This window comes from Nicotiana attenuata, chromosome 11 (genome assembly GCF_001879085.1).
Source record: "Nicotiana attenuata strain UT chromosome 11, NIATTr2, whole genome shotgun sequence".
Lineage (NCBI taxonomy): Eukaryota > Viridiplantae > Streptophyta > Magnoliopsida > Solanales > Solanaceae > Nicotiana > Nicotiana attenuata.
In genome coordinates this window covers 31,930,118-31,943,091 of record NC_031999.1, presented here as the reverse complement: position 1 = coordinate 31,943,091, position 12,974 = coordinate 31,930,118, and the positions used below count along the sequence as shown (strand labels likewise).

Sequence of the window (12,974 nt, the reverse complement as noted above, 5' to 3'; positions counted from 1 at the left end):
CTAAGGAATAATAGTCAATGCCCCGCCATGACGTTTCCTCTTTTTCGGTGTTTTAGGGCAATAAATTTAAAATTCCGCCCAATTCCCAGATTTTCATGTGCTATAGCCTACAATGACATCGTCTTTGGTCCGTGCAACCAGACCCGAATCACCTAAAATTTTTCTGGGCAATAAAAATCACCTAAGTTACAATTCATCACTTCGCCATGACCATTCCTCTTTTTTTGGGCATTTTAGGCCAATAAAACATGAATTTGTCCTTATTCCCAGATTTTCGTGTGCTATAGCCCACTCCATTAGCGTAGGTCCGGGCGACCAGACCCGAGTCACCTAAATTTTTTTCGGCCCATCAAAAACCACCTAAGGAATAATACTTGACACCACTCCATAGGCGTTCCTCATTTTTTGGCGTTATAGGGTCATAAAATTAAAAATTTGCCCGATTTCCAGATATTCATGTTCTATAGCGCAAGCCATCAGAATGGGTCTGGACAACCGGGCCCGAATCACCTAAAATTTTGCTGGCCCATCAAAAATCACCTAAGAAAATATAGTCATTGTCTCACCAATTCAGTTCCTCGTTTTTGGCATTTTAGGGCCATAAAACTGGAATTCCACCTGGATCGGGACAACTGGGCCGGAATCGACTAAAATTTCTCCTACCCATCAAAAATCACCTAATGAAAAATAGTCACCTTCTCGCCATGACCCTTCCTCATTTTTTGGTGTTTTAATGCCGTAAAACTAAAACATCGCCCAATATCCACATTTTTGTGTGTTATAGCGCATGCCATCAGTATGTGTCAGATGAACGGACCCCAATAGTCATGATCTCGCTAACACCATCGGTATGGGTCCGAGCGACCAGACCTGAATCGCCTAAAAATTTTCTGGCTCATCAAAATCCACCTAAGAAATAATAGTTATCGCCACGCCGTGACCATTACTTGTTTTTGGACGTTTTTGGGCCATAAACTAGAAATTCACCCGATTTCGAGATTTTCGTGAGCTATAGCCCATGCAATCCCGACCGGACATGAATAACCTAATATTTTGCCGGCCGATCAAAAACCACCTAAAGGAATAATAGTCATCATCTTGACGACAACGTTCCTTGTGTTTTTGCATTTTAGGGCAATAAACCTGAAATTTTACCTGATTCTCAAATTCTCGTGTGATATAGCCCACGCTATCGACATGGGTACAGATGACCGGACCCGAATCGCCTAAAATTTTATCGACACATAAAAAACCACCTAAAGAAAAATATTCATCACCTTGCCATGACCGTTCCTCGTTTTTGGTGTTTTAGGACCATAAAATTGAAATTTCGCTAGATACCTAATATTTGCGTGCTATAGCCCATGATCGAACTCGAATCACCTAAACTTTTTCAGACCCATCAAAAACTTCCTAAGCAACAATACTTATTTTCGCACCATGATTGTTCCTCATTATTTTTGGCATTTTTGGGCCATAAAACTTAAATTTGGCTCTATTTCCAAATTTTCGTGTGCTATAGCTCACACATCAGCATGGGTCTGGGTGACCGCATCCAAATAGCCTAAAATATTACCGGCCCATCAAAAACCACCTTAGGAACATTAGTCAATGCCGGCCCATGAATGTTCCTCGTTTTTTGGCATTTATGGCCATAAAACTAGAATTTCGCATGATTTCAGATTTTCGTATGTTATAGGCCACGCCATTGGTATGGGTCTGGGCGACTGGACCCGAGTCGCCTAAAATTTTGTTCGCCCATCAAAACCATCGAAATAACAATAGTCATCGTCTCACAATGACGGTTTCCTTTTTTGTTGCGTTTTAGGGACGTTAAACTAAAATTTCGTCCGATTCCCATATTTGCGTGTGCTATAGCCCAGGACATCTACACGGGTCTAGGAGAACGGACCTGAATCGCCAAAAATATTGCAGGCCCATCAAAGTTACGAAAGGAAAAATAGTCAATGTTTTTCATGACCGTTCCTCATTTTTTGGCGTTTTAGGGCGATAAAACTTAAATTCTGCTCAATTCTTAGATATTCTTGTGCTATATAGTCCATGCCATCGGCATGGGTACGGGCGACCGGAGGCGAATTGCCTAACATTTTTTCGGGCCATCAAAAACCACATAAGGAACAATACTCATCGTCTTGCAAAGGCAATTCCTTGTTTTTTTTTTGCATTTTAGGGACATAAAACAATAATTCCACCCAATTCCTATATTTTCGTGTGCCATGACCACACCATTGGCATGGGTCCGAACGAGCAGAACCGCAACGCTTATAATTTTTTTGACTCATCAAAAACAACCTGAGGAACAATAGTCATCGCCTCATAATGATCGTTCATCATTTTTTGGCGTCTTAGGGCCATTAATCTATAATTTCGCTCGACTCCCAGATTTTGTGTGCTATTGCCCATGCCATTAGTATTGGTCCGAGCGGCCATCAAAAACCATCAAAGGAATAATAGTCATCGCCTCGCCATGATCATTCCTCATTTTTTGGTGTTTAGTTCCATAATATTAGAATTCCACCTGGTTTCTAGATTTTCTTGTGCTATATCCCATGCCATCGGCATGCGTTCCAACGACCAAACCCGAATAGCCTAAAATTTTGCCGGCCTATCAAAAACCACCTAAGCAACGATAGTCAACGCCTCACATTGATCGTTACTCCCTTTTTGTCGATTTAGGACCATAAATTTGCAATTCTTCCCGGTTCCCAATTTTTCGTGTTCTATAGCCAAGCCATTGGCATGGGTCCGTACAACCGGACTCGAGTCCATAAAATTTTTTTGGCATGTCAAAACAACCTTAGGAACAATAGTCATCATCTCACCATGATTAGTTCTCGTTTTTAACGTTTTAGGGCCATAAAACTAAAATTTCGCCCAATTCCTAGATTTTCGTGTGCTATAGCCTATGCCACCCGCATGGGTCCGGGCAATCGGACCCGAGTCACCTAAAATTTTTTTAGCCCACAATAAACTACGTAGTGAACAATAGTCATCATCTCGCCATGAGTGTTTCTCGTTTTTTGCATTTTTAGGGACATTAAACTGGAATTTCACATTATTCCAAGATTTTCGTGTATAGCCCACGCTATCGACATGTGTTCTGGTGACCGGACCTGAATCATCTAAAAAAATTTTGAGCCATCAAAACCCACCTAAGGAACAATAGTCTATGTTATGCCATGACCGTTCCTTATTTTTTGGCGTTGTAGGGCCATAAAACTGGAACTTTGCCTGATTCCCAATTTTTCATGTGCTATAGCCACGTTATCGTCATGGGTCCAGGCGATTGGACCTGAATCGCCCAGAAATTTTTCGGCCCATCAAAATCTACCTAAGGAACAATATTCATCGACTCGCCATGAATGTTCTTCATTTTTAACATTTTAGGGCCATAAAACTAGAATTTTGCCCGATTTCCAAATTTTCGTGTGCTATAGCCCACGCCATCGACATGGGTCCGAGCGACCAGACCGAATCGCCTTAAATTTTTCTGGTCCATCAAAATCCACCTAAGAAATAAAAGTTATCGCCACGTCGTTTTTGACATTTTTGGACCATAAAACTAGAATTTCACCAGATTCCAAGATTTTCGTGTGTTATAGTCCACACCATTAGCATGGGTACGGGCGGCCGGACCCGAATTGCCTAAAAATTTTTGGGGCCATCAAAAATCACATGAGGAACAATAGGCATCGTCTCGCCAAGACCGTTCCTCATTTTTTGGTGTTTTAAGTATATAAAATAGGAATTCCACCCGATTTTCATATTTTCGTGTGCCAAGACCACGCCATAGGCATGGGTCCGGATGAGCGGACCTCGAACGCCTAAAAAAATGTCGACTCATCAAAAACAATTTGAGGAACAATATCATCGCCTCACCATGATAGTTCATCTCTTTTGGCGTTTTAGGGCCATAAATCTATAATTTTGCTCGATTTCAAGATTTTTCGTGTTCTATTGCCCACGCCATCAGCATGGGTCCGGCGACCGGACCCAAATAACCTAATATTTTGCCGACCAAGAAAAACCATCTAAGGAATAATAGTCATCGCCTTGCCATTATCGTTCCTCATTTTTTGGCATTTTAGAGCGATAAAATTAGAATTCGACCTGATTTTTAGATTTTTTTATGCTATAGCCTTTGCCATCGGCATGCGTTCCGGCGATCGAACCTGAATAGCCTAAAATTTTGTCGGCCTTTCAAAAACGACCCAAGGAATAATAGTCAACGCCTCTCACTGACCGTTCCTCCTTTTTTGGCGTTTTAGGACCATAAATTTAGAATTTTTCCCAGTTCCCAAATTTTCATGCTATAGCCCAAGCCATTGGCATGTGTCTTTGCATCTGGACACGAGTCCACAAAATTTTTTCAGCTTGTCAAAAACCACCCAAGGAACAATAGTCATCATCTCGCAACCGGACACGAGTCCACAAAATTTTTTCGTGTGCTATAGTCTACGCTGCCGGCATGGGTTCCGGGCAACCGGACCCGAGTCGCCGAAAAAATTTTTTGCCCATGAAAAACTACCTGAGGAACAATAGTCATCATCTCGCCATGAGCGTTTCTCATGCCTAATATTTTGCCGACCCGTCAAAAAATTTCTAAGCAACAATATTAATCGTCACAACATGATTGTTCCTCATTTTTTTGGCGTTTTAGAGCCATACAACATTAATTTGCTCTATTCCCAGATTTTCGTCTGCTATAGCCCACGCCATCGGCATGAGTCCGGGTAACCGGACCCAATCGCCTAAAATATTACCGGCCCATCAGAAATCACTTTAGGAACATTATCAACGCCACGCCATGAATGTTCCTCATATTTTTGGCATTTTAGGGCCATAAAAGTAGAATTTCGCTTGATTTAAGATTTTCGTATGTTATAGGCCATGCCATCGGTATGGGTCAGGCGACGGACCCTAATCGTCTGAAATTTTGTCGGCCCATCAAAAACCATCTTAGGAACAGTGGTCATCGCCTCGCAATGACCGTTTCTTTTTCTTTCTTTTTTCGCATTTTAGGGTCATAAAACTGGAATTCCGCTGGATTCCCAAATTTTCGTATACTACAGCCCATGCCATCTACATGGGTCCAGGCGAATAGACCTGAATCACCTAAAATTTTGTCGGCCCATAAAAAATGAACTAAGGAACAATAGTTAATGCCTCGCCATGACTGTTCCTCATTTTTTGTGTTTTAGGGCGATAAAACTGAAATTTCGCACAATTCTAAGATATTCGCATGTTATAGCCAACGCCATCAGCATGGGTACGGGAGGCCGGACCCGAATTGCCTAAAAGTTTTCTAGGCCATCAAAAATCACATGAGGAACAATAGTCATTGTCTCGCCAAGACAGTTCCTCATTTTTGGCATTTTAGGGATATAGAACAAGAATTTCACTCGATTCCCAGATTTTCATGCGCCAAGACCATGCCATCAGCATGGGTCTGGACGAGCGGACCCGGAACGCCTAAATATTTCGAGTCATAAAAAACGATCGGAGGAACAATAGACATTGCCTCACCATTATCGTTTATCGGTTTTTGGCGTTTTAGGGCCATAAATCTATAATTTCGCTTGTTTCCTAGATTTTCGTGTGCTTTGATCACGCCATCAGCATGGGTCTGGGCAACAGGACCCGAATCATCTCAAATTTTACAGGCCCATCCAAAACAAACAAAGAAATGATAGCCATCACCTCGTCATGATCATTTCTCGATTTTTGTAGTTTAGGGCCATGAAACTGGAATACCGTCTTATTCCTAGATTTTCGTTTGCTATAGCCCACGCCATCGATATGGTTCAGGGCGACCGAACCCGAATCACCTAATATTTTGCCGTCCTATTAAAAACCACATATGGAACAATAGTCATCATTTCACCACGATCGTTCCTCGGTTTTTGGCATATTAGGGTCATAAAACTGGAATTCCGCCCGATTTCTAGATTTTTGTGTGCGATAGCCCATGCCATCGGCATGGATCTAGACAACCAGACCCGAATCGGCTAAAATATTGCCGACCTATCAAAAACTACCCAAGGAACAATAGTCACTGTCTCTCCATGACTGTTTCTCATTTTTTGGCATTTTAGGGACATAAAACAGGAATTCCACCCGATTCATAGATGTTCGTGTGCTATAGCCCATGCCATAGGCATGGGTCCGGTCACCCGGACCCGAATCGCCTAAAATATTACCGTCCTATCAAAAACCACCTTAGGAACATTACTCAACGCCACGCCATGATCGTTCCTCGTTTTTGGCTTTTTAGGACCATAAAATTGGAATTTTGCCCGATTTCAGATTTTCCTATGTTACAAGCCACGCCATCGGTGTGGGTCTGGATGACCGGACCCGAATCAACAAAAATTTTGCCGTCCCATCCAAAACCACCTAAGGAACAATAGTCATCACCTCGCAATGACCGTTCATCATTTTTTTGCATTTTAGAGTGATAAAACTTAAAATTCACTCCATTCTAAGATATTCATGTGCTATAGTCCACGCCATCGGCATGGGTACGGGCGGCCGGAATCGAATTGCCTAAAATTTTTCGGGTCTTCAATAACCGCATAAGGAACAATTGTCATCGTCTCTCCAAGATCGTTCCTCGTTTTTGGTGTTTTTGGAACATAAAACTGGTATTCCACCCGATTCCAAGATTTTTGTGTGACATAGACCACGCCATCGGCATAGGTCCAGACGGGTGGACCCGGAATACCTAAAAAATTATTGACTCATCAAAAACGACCTGAGTAACAATAGTCATCGCCTCACCATGAAGTTTATCATTTTTTTACGTTTTAGGGCCATAAATCTGGAATTTAGCTCGATTTTTAGATTTTCGTGTGCTATTGCCCGCGCCATCAACATGGGTCCGGGCGATAGGACCTGAATCATCTAAAATTTTGTCAGCCCATCAAAAACCACCAAAGAAACAATATTCATCGCCTCGTCATGACCGTTTCTATTTTTTTTTATTTTAGGGCCATGAAACGGGAATTTCATCTAATTCCCAGATTTTCGTGTGCTATATAGCCCACACCATCAGGTAAGGGTTTAGGCGACCAGACCCGAATCGCCTGAAATTTTGCCGGCTTATTAAATACCACATATGGAACAAAAGTAATCATCTCACCAAGATCGTTCCTCATTTTTTGGCATTTTAGGGCATTAACTGTAATTCCGCCCGATTCCCCGATTTTCATGTGCGATAGTCCATGCCTTCGGCATGGATCCGGACAACCGGACCCGTATCGGCTAATACTTCGCTGACCAATCAAAAACCACCTAAGGATTAATAGTCACCGCTTCGCCATGAATGTTCCTTATTTTTTGGAGTTTTAGCGCCATTAAACAGGAATTTCTTCCGATTCTCATATTTTCATAAGCTATAGCCCACGCCATCGGCATGGGTCCTGGTGACCGGACCCGAATTGCCTAAAATATTACCGGCCCATCAAAATCCACCTTAGGAATATTAGTCACGCCACGCCATGACCGTTCATCATTTTTTGGCATTTTAGGGCCATAAAACTGGAATTTCACCCAATTTCAGATTTTCGTTTGTTATAGGCCACGCCATCGGCATAGCTCCGGGTGACCCGACCTGAATCGCTTGAAATTTTGCCGACCCATCAAACACCACCTAAGGAACAATAGTCATCGCCTTTTTTTTTAAGCAAATATACCACTAGGCATGCTACCTAGTGGCTAATATATAAATAAAACATCCCAAAAGGGTCCAAAGTTTACAAGTTGTCCAATCCAAAAAAAACTAACAAGAGTCTTAAGATATAAAAAGGTAGGAAGTCTAATTAAAAAGATAAAGCTAACTATTACAAAATATCCAAGTGCATGCTCCCATGTTCTCTGGCTGTGTATGACCTCAAATGCCTATTTCAAATACCATGTAGCACCAATCAAGCTCTCACCAAGTGCCAAGGTACGGAGGGTATAGGCAATGACAAAGTCCAAACAAAAATGCCACAGTACTGAAGCAAACAATGACTTCCAAGGATACAAAGTGATGCCATCTACTAGCCTTGCCATTGTCACCTGCAACATACATAGCACAAATACATTGTCTACTGCAATGTCATCTCCAAAATGAGTGTGTGAACACACTGATACCACTGAACAATGACATAACAGCATCCAATATATCCCAAACCAATACAGATGACATAAAGAGATGAGATATGTTGAGGGTGAGTTCCATATAGCAGCTGCAGCTTCCAATTTATGTATAACTGACACCATTGATATCCAGACTTGCTGTGTCAGTGTAACTAAGATCAAACACCTGCATAATGTGAGTATAGCAACCTGCACTCTTTGTGACATAATAATAGCCTTGCCTAAGACTGCAAACAGTGTGAGTAAAAAGAAAATGTTCCTGACGATATTCCTGAAGATGTTCTTGATTATAAACCTTGCACATTTGAGACCTAAAGATGTTCCTGCCTTTACTGTGTAATTTCTCTTTCTGCAGATTATCAAATCACCCTCAGATTGAGCATGTAAACATGCTGATACCACTGAGTAGTCATTTAAAAATCTCCAGTATAATGAAGAACACAGTATTGGCATTGCATTTGATAACTTATCCATCAATCTGGAGCTTTCCTCTTAGCAATCATAACTCTTAAGTTAGGAATTTGTGATTTATCCATGTTGATCAACGTTCTTCCTTCAGATGGTAATTCTTGAAATGATTGAAAGTTAACAGTACCTGCAAAAGAGAAAACAAGGTTAGCTAAAAAATCTGCCACTTTGTTGCCCTCCCTTAGCACATGTTGGAATATCACATTGTATGATTTTATGATCTCCTTAATCCTTCTCACTTCTGCCCCTATACTTCATGGTGTCTCCCATTCATCTTCAATAATCTTCCTCATTACCAAAGAGTCAGTCTCCATGATTGCTTCAGCTACAATATTTGTTGTGTCACCTATCTCCCTTGCCCTGGCATCTATCAAATCTCCTCTGTGATCCCTCACACAAAAGCCATACGAGCTAGGACCTGGATTCCCCCTTGATGCACCATCTGTATTGCATTTGAACCAGCCTTCATATGAAAGCTGCCATGTAACCCTTCTTGTCACTATAACAGGTTTATATTGCTCAAAGAATCTGATCATCTCAGGCCACAACAATGGAATCCCAGGAAGCCAAGGATACCTTACTTTTGCCAGATAGTACAATGTCTTGTTTACCTCATGAATAACTCTACTGCAAGACACTGATCCTCCATGCTTGATTGTATTCCTTCTCTTCCATATCTCCCACAGAATTACTGCTGGAGCGGCCTGAAATAGAGGCTTTAACTTAGGACAATATTTTGCATTCCACCATTCCTTTATGACTTGATGAACTTGCACCATGTTGACCACCAAACCTGCAGCCTGACTGAAAGTACTCCACACCTTTTTTGCAGTATCACTTGTGAGAAACAAGTGCTGAAATGAGTTTTCCTTAGGTGGCAAGCAACACCAGCACTTAGACACCACCATGTATCCCCCTCCTCTCCATATATCATCTGTAGGAAACTTTCCTTTCCAAACTCTCCAAAAGAAGAATGAGATTTTGAAAGGAAGTCCTTTTGTCCATAGCTTTGCATAGTCTGAATTACTTGGCTCTCTATGTCTCAAAATCTTCCATCCACTACTCACTGTAAACTTCCCTGAGGGTGTAGGCATCCACCTAGGAGTGACCCAATATTCATCAGTTGCTGCAAAATGCACCTCTTCTCTAATGTGATCTGCAATCTCCAATGGGAAAGTTTGATCCAGCATTGCATCATTCCATTGACCTTCACCTCTCAACTCAGACACCTCCTGTAGCTCCTCATTAATATGAAAATCTGGAGGTAATACATGATACAATGCTCCCAATCCAGTCCAATTTTCATGCCATATATTAGTAGAGCCCCTATTCATTTCCCATAGAATTTCATGCTCCACCTCATCTCTAGCTTCTAGCATTTTCCTCCACACATGTGACCCCTCCCTAAACTGAACCACAGTTGGCAATTCCTTCTTGCAATACTTATTCCACATGAAGTTGGACCATAATGATTTGGAGGTCCTGAATCTCCACCAAAGTTTTGCAAATACAGCCTTAGAGACATCAAACAAAGATCTGAAACCTATTCCCCCTTCCTCCTTAGGGAGACATAGGTTCTGCCACTTTGTCCAATGCCTACTTCTCCCTTCTTCCTTATTACTCCAGAAAAATCTTGTGAATATTTTATGGAGATGTTCAATCACATTATCTGGTGGATCAAGTACTGATAATATGTGTGTTGGTATACTTTGCAGTACACTTGAGATCAATGTAGCCTTACCTCCATATGATAGAAGCTTCCCTTTCCATGAGTGCAGCTTTGCTTTCACCTTCTGAATCAAATCATTATAGTAGTTCTTCCTTCTCCTTGTATAAAATATTGGACATCCAAGGTATGTAAATGGGAAGGTACCTTTAGAAAATCCAGTGAAAGTAGCTACTGCATTCTTCAAATCTGCAGCAATCTTTGAGTGCACATAATAGGAACTCTTTGCCTTATTAATCAGCTGACCAGAGGTTCTCTCATACAGTGCCAAGACATCAACTATCTTCTGAAGGGAGTATGGATCAGCTGATGCAAAAATAATAGTATCATCTACATAAGCAAGATGATTCAAAGGATCAGACCACTTTGGCATCCCAAATCCTCTAAACTGCCTATCATCGTACAATTTGTTCAAGGATCTTGACAACACTTCTGCTGACAGAATAAACAAAGCTGGGGAAAGAGGATCTCCCTGCTTCACACCCCTTGTTGAATGAAAAAATCCTGAGGCCTGACCATTCACCATCACTGAATACCAATTGTTAGAAATCAGATTCCACACCATGTTTATAAAGCATTCTCCAAACCCCATCTTCCTCAGTACATGCATCAAATATTTCCAAGACACCCTATCATATGCCTTGGCCATATCTAACTTGATCACAACATTGGCTGGCTTTCCTCTCAATCTTATGTCAGTAACAATCTCCTGTGTCAACAAAATATTCTCAAAGATGCTCCTTCCCTTGACAAAACCAAACTGGTTCAATGAGATCAATGAGGGCAATATCTTTTCAAGTCTATCATGAACTACTCTTGAGAAGATTTTGTTGACAAAATTACTCAAGCTAATAGGTCTAAGGTCAGAAAATGTTTGAACTTGAGGTTTCTTAGGCAGTAATACCAGATTTGTATGTGTTATTGATTTAGGCAATGGACTACCCTCAAAGAATAACACTAACAATGAGTGAATATCCAGCCCCACAATATCCCAGCATACTTGAAAGAACAAACCTGAAAAACCATCTGGTGCACTTGCACTTTCACTACTCAATGCAAACACAGCATCCTTGACCTCCTTCTCAGTTGGCAATCTACATAATTCCATGTTTTGTTCTCTTGTCACCATTGTAGGAACATTGTTCAGCAACTCAAAGCTTGTGGAATCCCCTTCATTAGTGAATTGTTTCTGGAAGAACTCTATGGCAGCCTCTGATAACTTGTTTTGATCTTCTATCCATGCACCATCACTGTTAAAGATCCTTTCAGCTTTAATTTTTGTCTCTTTCCATTTACACAATTGTGAAAGAACCTTGTGTTTCTATCTCCTTCTTCAAACCAAGTCATGCCTGCCTTTTGTTTCCAGTATTGTTCTTCAATGTTCAAATACTTCTTCAGTTCTGCCTGTGCTTGTTGAAGTACAATTCTATTTTCAGAAGAGGGATCTTCCTCAAACAGCATCTCCTTAATCCTCGCCACATCTTCTCTGATGGCCAGTTGCTTGTAAATATCCCCATGGGTTACTTTGCTCCATTTTGATAAAGCAATCTTAACCCTCTTCAACTTCTGCTTAAACATCAAGAATGGATCTCCAATAAAATCTGCAATCCAGTTCTGCTTCACCACCTCTAGGAAGGCCTCATGTTTTGTCCAAAAGTTCAAGAACTTGAATGGCTTCACAAACTTCATTGCTTCTTCTCCACAGCTCATCAATAAGGGAGCATGATCTGATCCTGTCCTAATAAGATGTTCCACTTCAATAGTAGGAAATAAATTCTAAAATGGCATGTTCACCAGGATTCTATCAAGTCTTTTAAATATACACTCTTCATTTGGCCTACCATTCCACCATGTGAAAGGACTTCCCTTGTATCCAAGATCAAACAAGCCACAGGAATTGGCACAAAAGGCAAAATCTTCATATTCAGGAGGATAAACTGGTAGTCCACCTATTTTCTCTTCCTCTCCCATCACTACATTGAAATCACCTCCAACTAGCCAAGGCAATTCCATGTCACTAGCCAAGCAATACAAATTGTCCATAACTCTAGTCTCTCTAGTGCACAACATTTAGCATAAACAAATGTCATCATAATATACTTACCAAGCTCTTGATGGTACACTCTGATGGTCATTTGTTGCTCAGTATCTATCAACAGATCCCATTCAACCACAGCATCAAAGAACAACCAAATCTTTTCATTCACATTTGATATTACAGCTTCCATACCTAACCTTCTTCTATACTTCTGAAAAAACTTCTGTTTTTGCTTTGGTTCCATAAGTGCAACAATAAAAAATCCATGCTCCTTCTGCATATTAATAACCCTTTGAAAGGCCTGCTGAGTTTTTACAGACCTTATATTCCATATTAAAGATTTGATCATCATCTTGAAACTCCAGAAGCTTCCCTTCTAGGCAAAATCCTTGTAGGTTGCAATTGTTCTTTAGATTGATTTTTCTTCCCTTTCCTTCCACTTTTAGTTGCTGATTTTGGAGACAAATCCCCATCTCTTGCTACTGCTTTAAAATTTTCAGCAGTTTATTCATCACCATCTTCTCCTTCATGTTGGCCTTGTTAATCAATCAAATTGTTCTGAATGTCATCTGGTAGCTC

The 12,974-nt window shown here is 40.9% G+C and overlaps 1 protein-coding gene across 1 annotated transcript; it reads right to left on the bottom strand.

The window, feature by feature from the left end:
* On the bottom strand, positions 8,705 to 12,675 carry LOC109234797. Its single transcript, XM_019400853.1, has 5 exons — positions 12,462 to 12,675; positions 12,199 to 12,351; positions 11,670 to 12,090; positions 8,928 to 11,607; positions 8,705 to 8,758 (listed from the first exon to the last, which is right to left on the bottom strand). Exons 1-5 carry the CDS (start codon positions 12,673 to 12,675, stop codon positions 8,705 to 8,707), a joined length of 3,522 nt encoding a protein of 1,173 aa, XP_019256398.1.

What these genes read in the sequence shown, in the direction of transcription:
- LOC109234797 (XM_019400853.1), bottom strand. Translation starts at nt 12,675, where the DNA reads ATGCAGAAGGAGCATGGATTTTTTATTGTTGCACTTATGGAACCAAAG. An exon ending in AGTGTACCATCAAGAGCTTG is followed by an intron (nt 12,352 to 12,461) that starts GTAAGTATATTA and finishes TGCCTTGGCTAG; the next exon opens with TTGGAGGTGATTTCAATGTA. An exon ending in GAAGGAGATAGAAACACAAG is followed by an intron (nt 11,608 to 11,669) that starts GTTCTTTCACAA and finishes GATCTTTAACAG; the next exon opens with TGATGGTGCATGGATAGAAG.